The sequence below is a fragment of the Vulpes vulpes genome, chromosome 15 (assembly GCF_048418805.1).
Source record: "Vulpes vulpes isolate BD-2025 chromosome 15, VulVul3, whole genome shotgun sequence".
Classification (NCBI taxonomy): Eukaryota; Metazoa; Chordata; class Mammalia; order Carnivora; family Canidae; genus Vulpes; species Vulpes vulpes.
The window spans coordinates 117,526,064-117,547,683 of NC_132794.1; the positions used below are offsets into that span (position 1 = coordinate 117,526,064).

The 21,620-nt window shown below is 65.5% G+C and overlaps 1 protein-coding gene across 50 annotated transcripts in view; it reads left to right on the forward strand.

Moving 5' to 3' along the window:
- Positions 1-21,620, forward strand: part of JAKMIP3 (Janus kinase and microtubule interacting protein 3) — a 97,046-nt gene that overhangs the window by 61,131 nt on the left and 14,295 nt on the right. For 9 of the 50 annotated variants that reach the window (XM_072740455.1, XM_072740482.1, XM_072740484.1 and 6 more), the window contains 15 exons: positions 341-376; positions 1,102-1,161; positions 2,394-2,522; positions 3,545-3,673; positions 5,226-5,309; positions 6,474-6,536; positions 8,899-8,997; positions 9,108-9,206; positions 9,678-9,737; positions 13,147-13,212; positions 13,845-13,913; positions 13,999-14,076; positions 17,586-17,789; positions 19,042-19,107; positions 21,202-21,271. In XM_072740455.1, the coding sequence (XP_072596556.1) occupies positions 341-376; positions 1,102-1,161; positions 2,394-2,522; positions 3,545-3,673; positions 5,226-5,309; positions 6,474-6,536; positions 8,899-8,997; positions 9,108-9,206; positions 9,678-9,737; positions 13,147-13,212; positions 13,845-13,913; positions 13,999-14,076; positions 17,586-17,789; positions 19,042-19,107; positions 21,202-21,252 (1,293 nt within the window). In that variant the 3' untranslated portion in view covers positions 21,253-21,271. Of the gene's footprint in view, positions 1-340; positions 377-1,101; positions 1,162-2,390; positions 2,523-3,544; positions 3,674-5,225; positions 5,310-6,473; positions 6,537-8,898; positions 8,998-9,107; positions 9,207-9,677; positions 9,738-13,146; positions 13,213-13,844; positions 13,914-13,998; positions 14,077-17,585; positions 17,790-19,041; positions 19,108-21,201; positions 21,272-21,620 lie in introns of all 50 variants that reach the window. The other 41 variants (XM_072740461.1, XM_072740466.1, XM_072740488.1 and 38 more) reach the window with 7 other exon arrangements.

Consider the following 21,620-nt stretch of genomic DNA (forward strand, 5'->3'; position numbering starts at 1 on the left):
CCCCACGTGTCTAAGAATCTATGGGCCGAAAAAAATTAAAAAAAAAAAAAAAAAAAAAGAATCTATGGGCCGGGCGGGGGGCGGGGGGGAGGATGGGAAGAGGAAGAGGCCTTGGTCCATCGCCGTTGTCCGCCATTGCAGATGCCGAAGGGTGGGCCCGAGCCCAGGACCCTGGGGGCTTCTGCAGGTCTCACGGTGACTTGGGAGGTCAGCTGAGGGAGGCAGGACCATGAGGCCGCGTCAGATGGCCCTCGGCAGGCAGTGGGAGGCGGTGGGCGCCCTGGGTGCCCTGGGGAGCAGGCTGTGCTCCCAGCTCCCTAACACGCTGTTCTGTCCCTAGACGCTTGAGACGGCCGGCTACGTGAAGAGCGTGCTAGTAAGTGATTCTTCCCTCCGTCCACACCCGTTTCCCGGGCCCCTGGTGCTGGTGGCTCCTGCTCGTCCACACAGAGGCGCTACCTGCCCAGAGGCTTTGCAGGGGTGACCGGGACGCCCACCCCTGAGCGTCAGCTAGATGCCCCTCGGGGCCTTTGGTGACACCTGCAGGAGGAGCACCCAGCTTGGCTCGTTACTCAGGGACGCGGCCCTCCCTGGGGCTCTCACCCCCACACGGTTTCTCCCCGGCCCGCGTGGTCGTGGCTGCTGCGTGGTCAGGGCCATGGAAACGCAGTGGAGCTCCCTGGGGAGAAACGGGTGTGTGGTCTCCCTCCGTGTCTGCAGGGTCCGTCTCCACCTGCGTGGGGACACCGTCCCCAGACACCTGCTCGGACAGTACGGAGCAGGGTGGGCTCCATCCGCTTGGAGCCTGCTTCTGTGTGCATGGCTCAGCGCCCACCCCGAGCCACACGCTGTGACAGGCTGGAGCACCCTGAGCGTGGTGGGGCGACAGCCCCCCATGTGGGCCACAGCCCCGCAGCACCACGCGCCCCCTGCACCGTCAGAGCCCAGGGCCCTCCGCGAGCGGCGCCGCAGGTCGTGACCTTGCAGGCAGCACGGCCACCTAGGAACCGCCCGCGGGGTCCCTTCCCTTCCGACGCCCACGCGGGAATATCAGCAGGGCTGCTCGCCCACTCAGGAAATCTCTTCCTCCGGTTTTTGCAGGAGCGAGACAAGCTTTTAAGATATCGGAAGCAAAGAAAGAAAATGGCCAAACTCCCCAAGGTAAAGTAGACGAAGTCGACGTACACGTGCGCAAAGTGTGTTTTTAGAAGCCACTTCACGTGACTGAGTTTCTCTCTGGAGGTGAAGAGAGGATAACCTCATTATTTCTAAAAATTGCCACCGAACAGCAACCAGAACGAGCCCCAAATCAGTACTCTGTGGTTTTAGATTTAACGCTCCTACCTTCTTGCTTTTTTAAATTTCCCAGAGAGGTTGGGATTCCTGACAGCGGGGAGGAGGGTTCCCGGGCGGCCTTCCCCTGCCCGCGTGGGGGTGAGACTCCCGTGGCCCTGGGGCCGAGGTCCCGGCCTCCGCTGCACCAGTGTCCGCTGGCCCCCCGCCGGCCCTCGGGCAGACCTGCGCCCCGGGAGTGTGAAGCACAATCCTTTCCTTTTATTTTTTTTTTAAAGATTTTATTTATTCTTAAGAGAGAGGGAGAGAGAGAGGCAGAGACCCAGGCAGAGGGAGAGGCAGGCTCCACGCAGGGAGCCCGATGCGGGACTCGATCCCAGGACCCTGGGGTCATGCCCCGGGCCGAAGGCGGCGCTAAACCGCTGAGCCCCCCGGGCTGCCCCAGAATCCTTTCCGACAGCTGTAAGCTCTTCACTAGAGAACGTTCAGGAGATGTTCCTGGGAACTCTCCGCTTTATGCAAAATGCGTGTGTTTTCTTGTTTGGCTTTTGAACGCTCGAGGGTGTCGTCACGCAGGCTGGAGAGGCTCCGGGGCCACCAGTGCCGCTCAGCTGGTCCCGAGAGGCCCGAGGAAGGGGGACGGGCGTTGGGCGCTCTCTCCCCTCAGGGTTACTGCAGCGCATTTAGGGAGCTTCTGGAGGCCGGAGCCTGGCCCGAGGGCACCAGCTGGGGGAGGCCCAGGAGGGCGGGCGCTTCTGTGAGGCAGGACTGAGGAGACGCCAGGTGATGCGACAAAGGCCAGAGCCATCAGGACGGGCCAGTGGCCAAGGGCAGGATGTTGGTTGACGAAGGCGTGGGGCGCCGGCCACAGTCCCCTCTGACTTTGGTGACCGACGACCTGCACAGCTGGACCGTGAAGGGGCCCGTTGGGGTCTCGGCAGAAGGAGGACCCAGGAGGCTCCGGTGACCATCTGGGCCAGGAGTCAGGGCGAGTGTCAGGGACACCGGCAGGAGGGACTTGGACGGAGAGGAGGTGGACGTGGGGCGAGGAGGGGACGCGGGGCCACGTCTGGGCTGACTCGGTTCCTTTCGGTCAGAAGCCGGTGGTGGTGGAGACCTTCTTCGGATATGACGAAGAGGCCTCCCTGGAATCCGACGGCTCTTCCATCTCTTACCAAACGGACAGGACGGACCAGACCCCGTGTACCCCTGACGACGACCTGGAGGAGGTAGCTTCCCCCGGGGCTTCTGGCCGGGCGGGGGCGGGGGCGGGGCGGGGACCCCGGGGCGTGGGGGTGGGCTGGCTGGCCTCCCTGCTGCGCCCCAGGCCTGGGATCCCGCACGTGACGAGGGCTCCCCGTTGCTGGCCGCCCGTGCGTCCGTCCCTTTGCACGTGCTCAGCCCTCACCCCGCCGCTGAGCCCGTGCCCGTCCTACGGTGGTACGGGGCCTCCCTGCCCCTCCAGGGGCTGAACCACGCCGTGTGGGGAGCTCGGCACCAACGCCAGGGGCCCCGCCGAGGTGGACGTCAGGGCCACCAAACGGTGTGGAGCAGCGTTGCCTCTGACGAAAGCACAACCAGCCCGTCCTGCCCACCGGTCCTTCTGGAAGGGACCACCCCAAATGCAGGCGGCCGTCGGAGCCCTGCACATGGGGGGAGGCCTGTGCTTGGCTGGGTCTGACCGGCTCGGCCTCTGGGGCCGAAGGTCAAGGAGTGGCCGGCAGTCCACGGCCGGGACAGGCCCAGAGGCGCTGGAGGGTGGGGCCTCCCCTGGCAGATGCGGGTGGGTGGCCCCGTGGCCATGCACCTGCTTGGAGACCAGACGTTGTAGCGCAGCTGCTCCAGTGGCCTCGGGGCGCGGGGGGAGCTGGGGCCAGGCCACTCTGGGACACAGCCACCCTCCGTGTCAGAGCTAGGCCTAGGTCTTGGAGCAGCCAGCACGTCGGGGTGCGGTGGGGCCCTGGGAAGGCAGCCCCCCCCCCACCCCGTCTCCCTGGGGCAGCAGGTGTCCTCGTAGCCGGAGGAGGCACTTGGGCCTCACGGCAGGAAGGGAGCCTGCAGTGTGAGGTGGGGCGGGGACGTGCACTCGCAGGCCCAGGGCTCACCTGACACCCCCTCCGCGGAGCCCCTGGCCCGGCTGCCGGCCGTGCGGCTCACCCTGGCCTCCGTGTAGCCAGGGGCCTTTCAGCCTGGGGGCTCGGGGCTCAGCTCCGGGGCGCAGGTAACGCCGCGTCTCTCTGCCCCTGCCCAGGGCGTGGCCAAGGAGGAGACGGAGCTGAGGTTCCGGCAGCTGACCATGGAGTACCAGGCTCTGCAGCGGGCCTACGCCTTGCTGCAGGAGCAGGTCGGAGGGACGCTGGACGCCGAGCGAGAAGTTAAGGTCTAAGTGACTTCCACTCCACGACGTTCCGGCTCCCGCTGGGCTCCTCCCCGCTTGACCCCCGGCCTTGGCAGGGACACTTGCATCGCCTCACCTTCCGGGCCGAGCCCTCTCTCCCACGGTTATTGTCGGGGCTGCTGCTGCTCGCTGAGGCAGTTAGAACCCGTGGTCGGGAAGCAGCGCTGGCGGTCGGCCCGGCGGGGGTGGGACCTGCCAGGGCGGGCCCGGGTCGGGTGTGAGTGGCGGCCCCCACCCCCCAGAGCCGTGTGCGTCCCCTCCGGGGACTGGCTGGTGGACAAGGTGAAGCCTGCCCCCTTGCAGGCCTGCCAGTGGCGCCCGGGGCAGCTCTCGTGTAGTCGAGGTGCAGAGATGGAGAAGGGCCAGCACGGCAGCTCGGTTCTTGAAATTCGCTGAGATTATTCATTCATCTAATAAATTCCGAGCTCGGGTGCTGTCCCCACCTTGACCCTGAGCCTCACCAGGCAGGCCCTGCTGGGAGCAGGTACGTGTCCCCCTCCTGCCCCTGCTTCCCTGGACCCTGGGCCGGTGCTCATGCCCCGGCCACCAGAGGCAGGACATGGGGCCGACGGCCGGCCTCGCTAGGCTGCGCCCTCCCTCCCTGAGCCCCCTCGCCCCTGCCCTGTGGCTCAGAGAGGATGCCCAGCAGAGGGAGATGGGCTGCGTCCCTGTAGACTGGAGGGCTCCCGGCCCAGCTGCCCTGGGGTCTGGGACCAACCGTGTCCTCAGCCACACAGGGCGAGGGGCCTTCGGCTGGCTCTGCAACTCCTCGCTGCCCCGAGCCCCTGGGCCAACTCCCTGTTGGCAAATAGACTGCCGAGAACTGTCTCCAGACTCGCTTCTGTCACTGTGGCCCTGGGTGAGGGGGTGTCAGGGGCCTGGGGGGAGGAGGGCCATGTGGGCCAGAGAGGGAGAGCGGATCCGTGGAGCCACCCGGAGAGGAACCCAGGGCTGGGCGGGGGGATACCCTGCCCTCCTCAAGTTGAGGGACCCCGACCCCGGCCCAGCTGGCCCAAACGCTCTGTGGGCGCCGGGGAGCAAGAGCTTGGTCGGAATGAAGTGCCCTGTGGCTCGGACCCTCTGGGGGCACTGCGGGGCGTCTGCAGGGGCCGGTGGGCCAGGAAGGCAGGTGCACGCAGAATGCGGAGCACGAGGGGCCCCAGGACCGGCAGGGGCGCCAGTGTGGGGTGGGAAGGGCGGCCGGGCTGTGCCGGGCAGGTGGCTGAGCCCTGCCTGTGTCCTCAGTGTCGCCCCGAGGCAGGAACAAGCCCTGGGCAGCTGTTCCATCCTGTCAGCGGAGATTTCCCCTAATAACCTCTGAGAGTGAATCTTAGGGCCACCCCGCAACCTAACTGAGGCTGCTTGTCTCGCACGAGCCCCAGCGTCCTCCCCTCTGCCCAGCATGCCCTGCCCGCCAGGGGACGGCCCCTGCCGTTAGTGGTGGCAGAGGCGGAGGCCGGCTGGGGGCCTCCGTCCCTGTGGGCCGCCCTGGCTCGGAAAGAAAGTTTGACGTATGTGTCCTCCCGTCCTACAGACCCGTGAGCAGCTACAAGCGGAAGTGCAGAGGGCCCAGACGCGCATCGAAGACCTGGAGCAGACCCTGGCCGAGCAGGGGCAGGTGAGGGCGTGGAGCCCCGGTCCCGGGAGGCTGGAGTGGGGCTGAGTCCCACTAGCACGGAGGGGGCCTGAGGGGCACAGACCCTTGACGAGGGGTTGTCTGTGGGTGTGCGTGGGGCTCACCCTGAAGACTGGCACCCCAGTGAGACATGCAGAAACCGCGAGGGACAGATATCAGGGGAAGGGCCAACGCCTCCTCCAACGGGCCTGACCTGCGCGGACCCTGTGTCCCCCCCAACCCCTGGAGATGACCGGTCACGACCCCACCGCCGTGGCCATCACCACCTCTGGGCTCTTCAAATACTGGGGGAGGGCATCCTCGCCCGTGGCCATGGGCCTCTGACCTGCTGGATGGCGCAGCCCCAGCTGGACCCCACACGGGGCTGGGGGACGTCCGTGAAGGGCCGGGAGGGTGTGCATGGGGGAGCACCTGGCTCAGCACCAAGCCGTGTGCACACCCACGGTGGTCCTCAGTGTGGTAACTGGTGGGCAGGTGGCAGGATGGGCAAGGGGAGGACCCAGATGACACGGGGTCACGTTGCCAACACTCCACCTGAGCACGTGTGGCCCAGGATGCTGTGTGGGCACCTGCGGCCCTTTCCCTGAAACACGCAGGCTGGCTCGTGCCCCACCACGCCGCTGCCTCTCCGCCCACTCCCAGAGCCACCGCGCTCGGCAGCCGGGCTGGGCACGGCCTTCGTGGACCCCGCCTGGACTTGATGAGTGCCCGGGAGCGCAGCGGCGGGGCGGCCGGACACATGCAGGAGGACACGCTCCCAGCGGGGTCTGACCTTGCAGGACAGCCCCCGAGGGAACCTGCTCCTGCCGACTCCGTGCCAAGGTCCCTGGACCCAGGACATCCGCGTGGCACCAGGCCGTGCCTGGCCGGGGCTGGCCCGGGCCGGGAGTGCCATCCACGCGGTGGCGTGAGGGTCCCACGGGGAGCGGGGCTGCTCGCCGGCGCCCTGTCCAGGCCCCTCCCAGAAAACGGAGGGCGAGGTGGTGGCTTTCACCCGCGCGGCGTGGACGTCATCAGGGGCCGTTGCAGAAGCCGGGGGCGGGTCCTCTCGTTGAATCCTCCCTTCTGCTGGGTTGTGGTTCAAACGTTGGCTTCGCGGTTCCTCCGGGCGGGCCTTTATTTCTCCAATTTAATTCTGTTTTCAAGGACATGAAGTGGATTGAAGAGAAGCAAGCGCTGTATCGAAGAAACCAAGAGCTCGTGGAGAAGGTAGGGCCCAGGTCGCGGCCCGGAGCGGGGAGCCCTGCGCCTCCGCCCCTGCAGCCGGCCAGCCCCGCGTGCGGCCGCGTCTGGGCTCGTGTGGCCGCCGAGGCCCAGGGGGGCCCAGGGGACGCCGGGGCAGCCTTGCCCTCTCGAGAGCGCTGGCCTCACCCCCCAGAGGCCTCGGTGAGCCCGGGAACCCTAGTCGGGGGAGAGGTCCGCTGCGGGTCACGGGCGCCGGGCCTCAGTTTCCCGCACCGCCGAGCAAGCGGAGGGTGTGCGGCGGAACCAGGGCATCCTGGCGGTGGCCCCGGCCGTGGCGCTCCTGGCTTCGGGCTCACGGGAGGCCCCCACACGCTGTAGCCCCGAGTCTGTGCGCCCCGCTGAGGCTCTGCTGGCCGTTCCCGTGGGGCCCGAGCCCCTGCCCGGTGCCGCCCGGCCCACGCTGCCCCCCGGCGCTGAGCGTCCACTCGGGGCCTCCCCCACCTCGCCACCCCGCCTCCGCCGCTCCTGGGGCTGCGCTGAGGGCGGTGCTGGCAGCCCACAGGCCGCAGACGGTGCTCGGCCATCACATGGCCCCCGGGCAGCTGGGGATGGGGCTGGAGCAGGGGCGCCGTGTCCGAGGCAGAAAGGCCGGCAGGGCTCTGGCTGCTGTGGCCATCGTCACGCCGTCGTCACACCGCAGGGCCCTTCGCCACCAGCCACCCGTCCGGCCTGGCAGAGGACGGGCAGCCACAGCTCACAGAGAGGAGCCGGCTAGTGCGTCCCCACCAGCCCTAGGGGCACCCCGCGACCCTGCTCCCCACTCAGCGGCAGCCTCTGAGCCAAGCCCGTCACCCCCCACTGAAGCCATCGGTCCCGCCCAGGGCCGGCTCTGGCTGCCGTTAGGTCTTGAATCATGAGTGACACCTGCATGCTTCCCGTGGACCCTCCGGGTCCGTCTTGAATCAGGACAGCTGTTCCTGGGGTGCTCTCGTGCACACGTACACTTGTGTGCAAGGAAATGCACGTGTGCACACATAACGTTCACATGCATACTCACCCGTGTGCACGTGTGTTCGTGTTTTCTGTACACACCCTGAGCACACTTAAAGGCTCACTTGTACACATGACACCCACACGCACATAAATGCTTGTGTTCCCGAAAATACACGCCTGCATAAATATCTGTGTGCACACATGCTCATCATACACTGTTGTGCACACTTACATGCTTCTGAGCACACACACTTGTGTGCACACATAAATGCTTGTATGCACACTGCAGCACCTCCGTGCGTAGACACTCGGGTACGCACGTCCACACACACTTAAACATGTGTGTGCACACGTAGATGCTCATGTACGGTACAAACACTGTGCACACTTACAATGCTTAGGTGCACACTTTATTTGGGAGAGAGAGAGATACAGAGATAGTGAGAGAGACCGAGCACGGGTGGGGAGGAGACGGAGAAGCAGGCTCCCCACTGAGTAGGGAGCCCCATGCGGGACTCGATCCCAGGACCCTGGGGTCATGACATGAGCTGAGCTGAAGGCAGATACTTCACACCGATGGTGCCATTCAGGTGCCCCGGGTGCACACTTTAAACCTGTGCTCCTCTCTGGCTACCGTGGACACGGGGTCCCATCTCAGGTGGGGGCTGCCCCATGGCCTTAGCTGTGCCGCGTGGGAGGGACCTGCCCCTAATTGCACTTTGCTGGGTGCTGAGCCTCTGGATCCGTCTCCACTGAGCGCCCCTGAGCTTCCAGGCAGGGCATTCAGCTCCCCACGTTCAGTTCGGGGGGGATGGCCCGGGCCACATGCCCCAGCGGACGCCCCTCTGGCCCACCCTTCCCTGCCTCACCGGGCCACGTGCCCCAGGATGCGTTGCGCTTACCCTATGGAAGGCGTGCGGCGTCTCACACGTCAGGTTTACCTGCTTCTGGTTCTGTTCAAACAAGCCCCTCACCAGTAACGTCAGCTCTGGAAGGGCCCAGGCAGCCGCAGACCGTGGCCGCGCCGTCGGACAGCGAAGCGCCTGCAGGCCCCGGGCCAGCCTGGGCTCTGAGCACGGTTCTGGCCACGGCGGGGCCGCACGGGGGCCTCTTACCTCCTCTCCCTCGACGGGCCTCTCCTCTTCCCACCTCTGCTCAGACCGGGCTCCGCGCCTCTCCGGGGGCTTCCAGGGCTCCTCACCCCCGGCCCACACCCCGATTAGCCAAGGGGTGGGGACTCGCCCTTTCCCACTAGGATGGACCCACGTGGACTCCAGCTGGAGGGCGGGCCCTGGGCGCCGCGGCGGGTCAGCTGTCCCCACGAGAGCCGGAAGCCGTCAGGGAGGCCGAGGAGGAGTCGCCCTCATGTGACCTCACCTGCCTTATTTTACAGATTAAACAAATGGAAGTAGAAGAGGGTCGGTTGAAACATGAGGTCCAGGATGCGAGGGACCAAAATGAGCTGCTGGAGTTCCGGATCCTGGAGCTCGAGGTGAGGTCCAGCGCGGGTGCAGGGTGCAGGGGTGTGGGGCGCAGGGGTGTGGGCGCTGGGCGCCGGGGCAGAGGCGTCGTCCCCATGCCCAGCCTCCTGCTCTGTCCTAGGAGAGGGAGAGGAAGTCGCCGGCCATCAACTTCCACCACACCCCCTTCGCGGAAGGGAAGAGCCCCCTCCAGGCCTACTGCGAGGCCGAAGGCGTGACGGTAAACGGGGGCCCCCCTCCGCACACCCATCCCCCCTCCACCCACCCATCCTCCTCCGTCCTCCCATCCCCCCTCCGCGCACCCATCCCCCCTCCACCCACCCATCCTCCTCCGCCCTCCCATCCCCCCTCTGCACACCCATCCCCCCTCCACCCACCCATCCTCCTCTGCCCTCCCATCCCCCCTCTGCGCACCCATCCCCCCTCCACCCACCCATCCTCCTCCGTCCTCCCATCCCCCCTCCGCGCACCCATCCCCCCTCCGCCCACCCATCCTCCTCTGCCCTCCCATCCTCCCCCTGCACACCCTTCCCCTCCCCGCCTTCCCATCCACCCCCCCCCGTGTACCCATCCTCCCCCCTCTGTGCACCCATCCCCTCTCTGCCCTCCCATCCCCCTCCGCCCACCCATCCCCCCGGCGCACCCATCCCCCGGCTGGCGCTCACCTCCCGTACCCCTGTGGTTGCTCTAGGACATCCTGGTCACAGAGCTGATGAAGCAGCTGGACATCCTGGGGGATAACGCCGTAAGTGTATGTCGCTCTCCTGAATTGTGCATGCCTCCTCACGCCAGCCCTCGCCCTCGCCAGCCCCCGGGGCCGGGGACCCCCATGAGTCCCGCTGCGCATGCCACCGCCCGCGCCCCCTGCGCTCCCCTGCGGCCACAGCTGCTTGGGCCGGCCCCTGGATTCGGGAGGTCCTGCCCCTTTCTCATGTTGTTCCTTCGCCTGGCTGGGTGGCCACTAGCACCCTGGGCTCGGGGTTCCGGGCCTCCGCGCTGCAGGATGGGGAAGCCTCTGCTGTGCACACCCGTTTCCGCCAGCAATGCTGCTTCTGGACACGCTCTCAGTTTCCGGAATCCCTGCCAGTCGTCAAGCTTTTCCACACCCTGATGGGGGTGGGGCTGCAGCTCCTTCCGGTATCTTAGACATCCCAGACCTCAGGGGTTCCCATGTCCTTGGTTTGGGGGGAGAGGTGGAGACCAGAAATAATCTGCCAATCTTGTTGCGGGCACAATTCCAACTTCTACAGCAAACTCCTCGAAGGCTGCTGGTTACGGAGTGACTGCCCCGTCGTCCTCCATCCGTCTGTCCTTCCCTCCACCCTCTACCCTCCAACCATCATCCCTCCATCCGTTCATCCTCCCTCCATCCTCCATCCATCCATCTACCCACCCTTCATCTTCCATTCTTCTTCCACCAATGCATCCTCCATTCATCCTCCATCTGTCCTTCATCCCTCCCTCCATCCTCCTCCATCCATACCCATCCATTCCCCATCCATTCCCCATCCATTCATTCATCATTCATACATCCGTCCTTCATCCTTCATCCATCCACCCTCCATCCATCCATCTACCGTCTGTCCATCTTCCATCCATCTTTCATCCTCCATCCACTCTACACTATCCATCCATCCACCATCCATCTTCTGTCAGCCCTTTTTCCATCCTCTTGCCTTTGTTGAGTCCCCTGCCCAGCAAGCAGCTCATCTGCGCTAGAAGGCAGCCCCACTCCACCACCCAGAACATTTCCCCCAAGGTATACTAATAAGTATAGTCTACAGCTCGTCCTAAGACACCTTGGGCTTCCCGTCCTGGTCACTACTCTTGAGAAAGAACCAGGCACTTAGTCAAATTCATTCACTTCATGAAGTAGAAGATGACAAAAAAGAGAAAAAAATGCGTGCAAACACACCCCTCCACACACTCACACACACACACACACACTCACACCAAAACCCAGGTGCTCACACATTTTCTCGGGCCACGTAGTTCTTGCTGGCAGTTGTGACATGCAGGGCCCTGAGTTGGCAGGGACGCTTCTCCCCTTACCCACTAATAGCGTGGGGAGGAGGCTCCACTGGTGCTATCTGCCCCCTCCCAGACCCCGAGCTCTCTCTGGGCTGTAGGTGGAGGTAGCATTAGCCAATAGCAGGGATGGGGTCCAGCCCTGAGTTATCAGGCCCCATCATGGGCTCTTGGGAACCATGTACGTTAACCTTCTGATTCACAGCTGGAAAAACTGAGGCCCCAGAGGACACCTGCCCAGGTCACGGAGCTGATGTAGGATGAGCCTAGCTCTGTCCAGTTCAGTTCAGGGCCCCTCCCCAGCCCTGTAGCTGCCTACTCAAGAGCACCAGTGGGCAGGACTGCTATGGAACCATCACATGGCCTCAGAGCATGGGGACAGAGGCTCTCAGGGACCAGAGGACACACCTTCAGGTTTTATGCTCAGGTGACCTTGCGGAAAGCTCGGCAGTTCTTACTGACTGACGGGCCTAGAGGACGTCCCTTCCGTGGTCACAGATGAGCATGGGGCACACTTCACATGCATGTCATGACCCAGGACTGGGCCCCATAGAGCCTGAGCCCATAGATTCATTCCTGGAGCTCAGAGTGGCCCAGCTGAGGAAGCAGGTGACAGAGACAGCCTGGCCCCTACTACCTTCACAGCCAGGGCGTACTAGTCCTGTGGCTGCTGGGCACAGACCGCCCCAGAGAGGCCACAGCCTCCAAACTGGCTACGTGGGTACCTGAACCCCATACCTCGGTCTGCTCAGGAGTCAGGGCCCTTGGAGTTGAGCAGGGGCTGGCAGGGCAGAGTGGTCGCCCATCCTCCCCCGCAGGGGACACCACTCACCACCACTGTCCCTGGGCCGCAGAGGCACCGGTCACCCAGGGAAAGAGGAGCAGAGGCCAAGAAGGCAGAGCAGAAGGCGCTCTGCCCAGGCTGGGGCATCGGGGTGTCGTCACCAACTGGCCAGGCTGCTCACCCAGTGGGACATTGCAGGTCCTCCAGCCCAGTGTAACCTTGTCCCGGGAGGTTCTCCCCGAAGCCACTGGCTCGGCCTCCCTGGTCCCCTTCGGCCTTGGGAGGAGGGAGCACACCTGACCGCCTTTCCCAGGAGCCGGGGGTGTGAGGGGTGCCTGCCAGCCCCGCTCTGTGCTGTCGGGGTGCCCTGTGCCCCCAGGGCAGAGCTTGCCTCTGTGCCTACAGCGCTTGGTCACTGGCTCCCACCTCTGCTGACTGCTACAGGGGTGGGGCTCAGTGAGAGACCCTGCCTTTGGGGGAGCTCACACCCCAGATGGAGGGCTGAGCAGACTGGCCCTGAGCCAGGGGGTCCCCGGCTGTAGGGGGCTGTCCTCCACCTCAGGGATCCAGCAGGCTCTGCCCCACTCTGCTCTCTGCTTCCCAGGACTCCGCACCCCCCAGCTCCCCACAAGCCGGGCCCCGCCCGGTGCTCATGCAGGTGGAGTCAGGGTCTGAGCAGGTGAAGTGCCTGTAGCCTCGAGATGCTCGTGGGCCCCAAAGCCAGACTCAGCCAGACCACCCGGGGGGCCCCGTGGAAGAGGCACAAATACAACATGCAGAGAAAAGGCAAGGATGCCAGGGACCCGAGGCGTCTCACAGCCAGGAATACTAGGTCCCCGCCCCACGTCCCTAAGCGGGATTCTAACCAGTACTAGTGCAGGCTGCGTAGGCAGAGGGCTGGCGTACACGAAGATGTGGGCGAGGGACGCTGGGGACACCGTATCCCCGCGGCCTGTCTCACGCCGCCCCTCCCCACTGCCCCAGCAGGACTCACGGTGTCCTGAGCACCTGCAGTGGGAGGGCGGGAGGGGGCACATCAGAGTCACCAGGTGAGAGTAAAGGGGATTGAAGAGCCCAGGAGGCCAATTCAGTAAGAGTGACCTTACCTGTGACCCCTGTGCCCCTCATCACTCTCACTTCATTCACCCCATCCGGCACCCAGGCACCCCCACTCCCCCCACCAGGTGCCCCCACTCTCCCCCTACCAGGCACCCCCATCCACCCCCACCAGGCACCCCAATTCCCCCCCACCAGGCGCCCCCCCCGGCACCCCTCCTCACACCCTCATTTCAATCTGGGTGCCTCTGCGAGCCCCACCCCTGACCACCCCTGTCTGCTTTGGGTGCAGAATCTGACCAACGAGGAGCAAGTGGTCGTCATCCAAGCTAGGACAGTCCTGACCTTGGCTGAAAAGGTAATGGCAGCAGGTGGCCACTCTGGGGACAGGGCTGGGCTCCCCTGGGAGAGGGCGCCGTCCTCGGAGGAGGGGCTCCTGGGGCGTGGGGTGGGGGGTCCATGAATCCTGTGGGCTGCGGGAGGTCCCACCCACGCGGGGCACACGGCACCCGCCACCCGTGTTTATAACAGCAACCAGACTTCATCTCAAGGCAAACCCTGCCTCAGTTTCCCTCTCCCGAGGCCAGGCAATGGAGTGGGGCTGTGCACCACTGGCTTCCTGTTCACCCCACCAGGACCCTCCCCTGGGGGCTGCCCGGCCCACCCAGGCCCCTTGCCCACAGCAGGCCCCGGCCCCCCACCCCCAGCCGGAGCCTGGGTGGCCCACGGTCAGCGCCTGGACCTCCAGCAGGAAGGAGAGGGCGTCCCGGGGGCAGGGGTGCAGGGGATGGGCCCGCGGCTGAGTGCTCAGGTGCACCTGTTCCCGCCGAACCCCGCTCACGACCCCTGGCCCGGGCACCGGCCGCCAGCACACAAGCGCACAGCGCCCACCCCGCCCACGCCTGGGCCGTCCGTGGCGCCCGGGGACGGTGGGGTGGCTCTGGTGGCCACCCGAGAGGTCACCGTCACCTGCTCTCTCGGTTTGTCCAGTGGCTCCAGCAGATCGAAGAGACCGAGTCGGCCCTGCATCGGAGGATGGTGGACCTGGAGAGTGAGAAGGTTGGTGGGCGCCCGCCTTGTGTCCGCAGCAGGGCGTCGCCAGGTGGGTGCGCGAGGCCGAGACGCAGGTGCTCTTGTGTTTCAGGAGCTGTTCAGTAAGCAGAAGGGCTACCTGGACGAGGAGCTGGATTACAGGAAGCAGTCCCTGGACCAGGCTCACAAGGTCAGCACGGGCGGCGGCCGGGCCGGGCCGGGGGCGGGGGGCCTCAGATTTGGGGTAGAAATGGGGGAAAGTTCTGTACACACCGGCCGCGTCTTCGGGGGCTCGGGCCTGCCTTTCTGCCTCCGGGTCGGCGAGGTCCGAGGAGGCCTTACTGCGCCGGCAGCAAGCACCTCGCCCCGCGAAGGCAGGGCTCAAATGGATATTTAAAATGAGTTGAGAAAATAGGATTCAAAAAAAAAAAAGAAAGAAAAGAAAAAAAAGAAATAGGATTCGTTGAAACGTCCCGCACCTGAGTTAATCGAGCACAGCTGAATGTTTGTTAGAGACGTTCTCGGGGCTTCCCCTGTGTGCACCTGCTGCTCCACCTGTAAGTTGTACCCGCCTTTGCCCGCGTGCTTGGCTGTGGGAAGCCGCTGTCCCCGCTGACACCTGGGGGTGTCCCCACTGGGGGTTAGCGCGGGGATCTGGAGTCCCTGTAGACACGTCTGTGTCGCTAAGACATGGTCCACGCTGATACTGGTTTGAGAAGTGACCTCTCGTTTGCGCTTGGGGCTGGCTCGGCTTCAAGAGTGTCCCGGGCTCAGGTTACCCCGCGGAGGTGCACGGCAGGGAGCCCCCCTGGAGGCGGGAAGCCCCCTTCCAACAGCATCACTTACACCGTAAGCCGATGCCACCTCCCTGCGCGGTGCTGCCCCGCGTGACTTTGTCTCCCTCTGGCCACCGGTCCGTAGAGCAGAGCGTGTCAGGGCGCAGTTCAGGAGAAGCCGTCCAGGGCCCCTACGGGCGGCCCGAGGATCGGCTAAAAGGTCAGGGACGGCCTGTGTGGTTAGTCGGGGTGTGAGCGCCGCCCTCTGGGTGCTTCAGAGCACGAGGTCGCTGTGCGGAGGGCGTGGGGGGCTGCCCAGCCTGGAGGGGGGCAGCGTGAGGTCTCTGTGACCCGCACCCGGGCCCTGAGAGGCGAGGCTCTGCCCCCACTGAGGGCGGGCTCTGCTGCTGGTGACTGTGGCGGTGACGGTGGCCACTTGCCAGCCATCGCCGTGGGACACCTGCGGGAGCAGCCATCCAGGGGGTGGTGGGGGGCAGTGGCCTCGGAGAGCCGACCCGGTGCTCACGGGCCTTCCCAGAAACGTGTGCCAGACCCACATTTCTGGCCCATGGTGTGGGGGGCGAGGATGCTCGCAGTATCCGGGGGCAGGTGGACAGCCCTGAGCGCCCCCACCGATGCTCCCCGTGCTCCGGACCTGCATCCCAGACAGGTGCACAGAGCAGGGGACGGCTCCCCGCTGGGCCCAGGGCCCCACTCAGGATACAGCTCAGTGGCGTCAGTGCAGAAGAGATGGGGCGGTGTGGGGGGTCGGGGAGAGGGCCGCGTAGGGCACACACTCGCACCCGCATCCCAGAGAGTGGGGCGCCCTGGGGGGCTGCAGGGCTGCGGACGCACCCTCCCTGCTGCAGGCACCACACCCTCCCTGCTCTGTGGACGCAAGGCCAGGGCTGGGGCGTCAAGGGGAGACGATGGTCCCGCCCTGGGGTGGCCACCTGGCTGTTCCTGCCCGAGGCCTCCGGCGAGGCTGTGCACCCAGGGGAGCCCCGCAGGTGGCCAGCGGCTGGGCTCAGGGTGGGGGCAGGTCGGCCGGACACCTGCTTCCAGCTTCCTGTGAGGCCTTTGTGCTGCTGATGCTGATGCTACAGGCTAAGCCCCCCCCCACCCCCCGCATTTACTTATTTTTAAATGCTTGGGCTTATCTTCTGCTCTAAGAAGTGGCTCAGATGAGGAGTTGTGAGCTGGCTGTGACAGCTGGGACAGTTGATTTTGTGGCTGTCAAGGACAATAAAATCTAAAGTCGAAAGGCCTTCATTCTTTTTCTTTTTCATTTCCTAAAATGTCTACTAAAGCTCAAAGGACTTTTCATAATCATTTTGCCTGAAGAAAAAGCCCCTTCGTTCCTGAAGCGGTTACATCGCTCGACGGGAGGTTGGGTTTCTTGTAGTTTAAGACTGTGGTTGGTCCAAGGGCCCCATCAGGGAAACTTCCCGAGGAAAGAGCTCCGAGTCTATTCCAGACCAAACTGGTGAATCGGAGGAGCTTATAGCAGGGTCAGCACGCGGGCGGCTCAGTTGCAGCCCAGGGGTCATTTGGCTTTGGTTCCTGGTGGCTTCGGGGTCGCGCACTGGATTTCCCGAAGGTGCGGGAGCCCCCCGCCCCCCGCAGCCCTCTCCTTGTCAGCGGCCCTCTCACGGCCCGCGGCCCCGTCCGCCTTCTGCCCCTGCCTGGGGTGGGGGTGGGGGGTGCCCAGGGCCCGGCTCCCATGCGGCTGGTCAGCTTCTCTGGGGTGTTCTTGTTGGGGGGGATCTGTGGGACTTGGGGTCCTTCCCCTAAGTCTGCAGTGAGCGCCGAGGTCCCTGGCTCTGGGGCAGCAGGACTCCAGGGGCCGTGTGAGGCCTGGACTCTGGAGCCCCCTGCGGGGTCTGGGCCCCGGCTGTCCCCAGCGGGACCCTGTGCAAACTGACCAACGTGTGTGGTGACCTGGGGCTAATAGGAGCTGCTGCCTCATGGGGGGGGGGGTCTTAACCCAGGTTGGGCCGAAGGAACCGGCACCAGGAGTGCAGGTGTTCTGGGGGTTTATCACCCGGACGGTGGAAGTGATGAAGCCGCAAGCACAGTAGGCACACGGGGCCCGCGGCCGGTGCAGGTGAGGCCGTGTCGGAGGGGGCAGGGGGCAGCCGCCAGAGGGGGGTGCTCCCCCAGAGCCGGGGCCAGGAGAAATCCAGGTGTGGGGGCAGGACGCGCTCCCTCCGAGGCCCCAGGGGAGGGTCCTTCCCACCTTGTCCAGCTCCTGGGGGCTCCAGGTGTCTCCCCGCCTCTGCCTCCCTGCTCACGTGGCTCCCCCCTCCCCGGCCTCTGGGACTGCCTCCAGCTCCTTCTCCTTGTAGGGACTGGAACCAATCCCTTACGACCTCCTCCTAGCCTCATTCCCCCTGCAGACCCTCCTTCTAAATAAGGCCAAGTTCCAGGGACCAGGTCCTGAACCTACCTTCTTGCCCCACCGCGGGTGGCACTGAGGACCCCAGAGTGGCCTGGCTTCCCCCGGGGAGCCGCTGGAAGTCCAGGACCCCCCACTTCTGTCCTTAGGTCAGACAAACCCCTGTGAGCGCTGCCCTCTTCCCGCAGAGCCCCAGGCTTTGAGGAAGGCCGAGAGCCGAGGAAGAGGCCTCCCCCCGCGGGCCCTCCGCCGCCCCTCGGCCGCCCCCTACTCTGGTCCCCGGTCTCCCCAGCGTTAGCATGAGCCGGGAACCTGCCCCTGAAGGGTCACTGCACTCGCAGACGTTAGAAGTGAACGCTCTTGTCCTAATTACCGCGGGACTGGGTTTCCGCTCTCCAGGCGGGCGGGTAAGCGGGTCGAGGAGGAACCAGCCTCTGTGGGGCGGCCCGCAGCCCCCGAGCCCCAGGGTCAGGCCAGGCCGTCCTCTCACCGCAGCCCACACTAACGCCTCCCTCCCGCCCCCAGCACATCCTGGAGCTGGAGGCCATGCTGTACGACGCCCTGCAGCAGGAGGCGGGGGCCAAGGTGGCCGAGATCCTGTCGGAGGAGGAGCGGGACAAGCTCAAGGTGGCCGTGGAGCAGTGGAAGCGCCAGGTCATGAGCGAGCTGCGCGAGCGGGACGCCCAGATCCTGCGGGAGCGCATGGAGCTGCTACAGCTGGCGCAGCAGGTGCGCCCTGGGGGGGTCAGTGGGGTGGGGGTCGGGGGTCGGGGCTGGGGTCAGCGGGGTGGGGGCCGAGGGGGGCTGGCCGCTGCATCCCAGACTCGCAGGCCGCGCCCTCCCAGGGGTGCCCTCCAGCGGCCACGCCCCAGGACATGCCCTCCAATGGCCACACCCCCATGATATACCCTCCAAGGCTATGCCCCCACGATGTACCCTCTAATGGTGACGTCCCCACGTCCCCACGATGTACCCTCCGATGACCACCCCTCCAGGGTGTGCTCGCCAGCAGCCACGCCCCACAGCGGGCTCTGTGCCAGGCTACCTGCCCCAGCAGACCAGCCTCTGGGTGGCACATCCCCTCTCTTGGGACCCCTGCCCGCGGGGTCTCTGAAGTGCGCCCTCCTAGGACAAGGGGAAGGTGTGGTCTGGGAAGCAGCAGCTCCAGGGCTGGGGGCAGCCGCTGGCCTTGCCCTGACGTTGGGCACTTTAGGACCTCAGGCCCGTGCGGCCTGACCATCTCTAACAGAAGGTGAGGGACCCTGGCACACCAGACAGCCTTGGTGTGGAAGATCTGCCCCCCCCCCCCCGCCGTGTGTACCGCGGGGCCTGGAGGGGGCCTCTGCGCACAAAGCTCAGCTTGCAAAGTCAGATAAATCAGCAAAACAAGCTTCACCATGAGCATCCGTGGGGGACGTCTGACCGGAGACCAGTCAGCTGCCCGGACACTCGCTGCCAGGCTCAGGGGGTCAGCGCCAGGGCTGCTACCCGTAGGCGCGTCCTCCCATCAGCCAGGCTGCGGCCAGAGCTCGGCTGCCTCCAGGGTCCAGGCGTGGCATGTGTGTCCAGAGGGGACGCGTACAGGGCATCTAGTGGGCCCGGCATGCAGAGGTGAAGCCTTGGCGTCACACACCGTGAAGTCCTCCCTGGGCCTGGCTTCGTGACCCTCGTGGCAGCTCTCGGTGCTGCTGTGGTGGCATTTGGGGAGGGCGTGAATCGGTTCCTTGGGGCTCCAGCACGTGGTTTACGATCTGAGGTTGGAGGGGGCGGGAGGAGCAGAGCGGCTGGCCGGGGAAGGCTGTGTCCAGCAGGGAAACTGAGGCGAGCCAGGCTGCCACCCTGCTCAGCCATGGCTGGCGGGGAGAGGAGACCGAGACCTCCGGCTGCTCGGGGCCGGCGTGGCAGCGGCTCTGTGACGGTCGTCCGCCGCCTAAGTGAGCGAGCAGCTTGGGTTCTGATGTTCCCCCTTTTACCGTTGCAGAGAATTAAAGAGTTAGAGGAAAGAATAGAAGGTCAGAAGAGACAAATAAAGGAGCTGGAAGAAAAGGTAACAGACACGCGGGTTTGGGGGCTTGTTTTGTCTCCTGGGTGCGCGGAGAGCTCCTGCGTGGCCGTCGGTGCGCCCTGGGGCGGGGGCGCTGGCCAACGGGGAGCGGTTCCAGGACCGAGGCCATGGCCCCGCCGGGCCACCTCGCAGGGGCCGCGTCCCGTCTCTCGCGGACTCATTTCCCCGCTGTAGCCCTGGGAACTGCGCAGGGACCTCGGGTCCTTGTCGTGCTAGTGGCCGTGCTGGAGTACAGGATCTCTCCACCTTCACCAAGCAGTGGGCCTAAAAATCAAATTCCCGAAAGCCTGGGTTGCCCTCCTGAGAGCCGTCTGTGCAGCCCCGTCTCTGGTTTCCGGTCCTTAACGCACTTCCTTGGGGGCTTAGGACGCTCAGCGCCGCGTGCAGTGAGTTTGGGGCCACGCAGCTTGGGGCTCGGGGCTGGGCTGGTTGGCGCCTTTCCTGGACCCCCAGCGCTGCCAGGCGTGGAGTCACAGCTGCTCTGTCCACTCACGGTGACAGCCCGACGTGGGGCTCCCCAAACTCAGGTGCCCCAGAGGGAACCCTGCCTCTTGTGGGGTTCGCTCAGTTTGGGGCAGTTCTTTTTGTGATTTACGGATGTTTCCACGAGAAACACGGAGGCAGAGACACCGGCAGGGGGAGAGGCAGGCTCCCTGCGGGGAGCCCGATGTGGGACTCGATCCCAGGACCCTGGGGTCACGCCCTGAGCCCAAGGCACACGCTCAACCGTGGAGCCCCCCAGGCATCGCAGATTTAGGGGTGTTTTAATATCTCCGTGGTCACGCTGATGTCCGGTTCTTGGGTCGGTCCTGCCTGTGGGTGGATCTCCCCAAATGACCAGCTGCCTTCCCCACCGAGAGAGGCCGCACCTCCCTGCCTGTCTCCCCGAGGAGCCCCCAGGGCTACACCTGCTCAGCCCAGGCCCCCCCAGGGGCAGCCCCCCCCACCCCTGCCCCTTCCCCGGCCTTTGCAGTGTCTGCCCAGCGGTCATCATGGTAACGGTGCAGACCTGGGGTGCGGGGAGCGCCCTGAGCCGCCCCTAGAACCCTGCAGGGAGGAAGCAGAGAGCTGTTTCTGCAAATAGGATTTGCTTCCCTGTGGACGCTGACGCACTGGAAGCTTCCACTGGGCCCTGGGGGGCGGGTGGGGGTGCTCTTCTCAGGGCGCCAGCCTCACGGCACATGCAGTCTCTCCCCCGCAAATAAACGTGTTTCCCTTTGCGTCTTAACGCAAGAGCCCCCCTTGGATTTTAAACCCTGGACGTGAATTCCTTTGATGTGAATTCCTGGCTCCCGTGGCTCTGCCTTCCTGTCCCCAAGTGGGCTGGCGCCCCTCCCCACCCCAACCCCACAACCCAGGGGCGGCCTCGGGCTCCCATCTCTCCAGGCTGCCGGCTCTTCGCCGGTTGGGGCACCAGGCCTGTCGGGGCGCTGGGTTAGCCTGGCCCTCCGACGTCCCCCACCAGACCCCAGCCTCAGCTCCGCAGAGGAGGGAGCAGGGGTGGCGGGTGGATGGTGCCCAAGGGGCGTGGGGCAGCCCTGTGCTCCGGGGTTCCCCAGGATGCCTGCACCCTCCCCACCCCTAGCACCCTCCCGCCCCCCCAGCATGCCCCGCACCCTTCTGGCCTTCCCCCCAGGACGCCCAGCACCCTCTCGGGGCCCCCCCAGCATGCCCGCACCTTCTCTACCCCAGCAGGCCACCCTGCACCCTCCTGCCCCCCAGCACACCCGGGACCCTCCTGGCCTTGCCCCCAGGATGCCCAGCACCCTCCCACCCCCCCAGCACAGTGCCCCACACCCTCCCCACACCCTCCCGCCCCCCAGCATGCCCCACACCCTTCTGGCCTGTCCCCCCAGGATGCCCAGCACCCTCTTGGGGCCCCCCCAGCACCCCCACACCCTCCCTACCCCAGCAGGCCACACCCCCCCAACCCCCAGCACCCCACACCCCCGGCGAGCACACCAGGCTCCGAGCCGGGGCGGCGTCTTGTTCTGTCTGTCTCCTTCCGCCAGAGCTCTACAAACTCTTTTTCTCTCTCTTCCCCTCCACGTCCCCGCCCTCCCCATCCCTTTTCAGTTTCTATTTTTGTTCTTATTTTTCTCCTTAGCTTTCATTCTGTGGTCTTAGCTCGCCTGGCCCCGACCGGGTGAGTATGTCCTGGGCTGGCGCTGGCGCTGTCTGGGGACGGTCCCATCTAACCCTCCCCCCGCCCGGCCCGCAGGGCTGCTGTTCCACGGTCCCCCCTGCAGCCTTGAGAGCCCTCGGGCGGCCCCAGGGCCAGGATTCGGGGGTCAGAGGGTGCGAGGGAAGGAGAGGACCCCGGAGGGGGCCTTCCCCGGGTAGAGGCCCACATGTGCTCCGAGTCCCTGCGGCCCTCTCTGTCTTGTCGCGCTCCGCTGCGGCCTGCGCTAACACTGGCCCAGCAATGCCCGGGCCGCCGTGAAGCCGCTCGTGCTCCCCGTGGCGTCGTTACTGTGGCTTTGCCAGGGCCACGC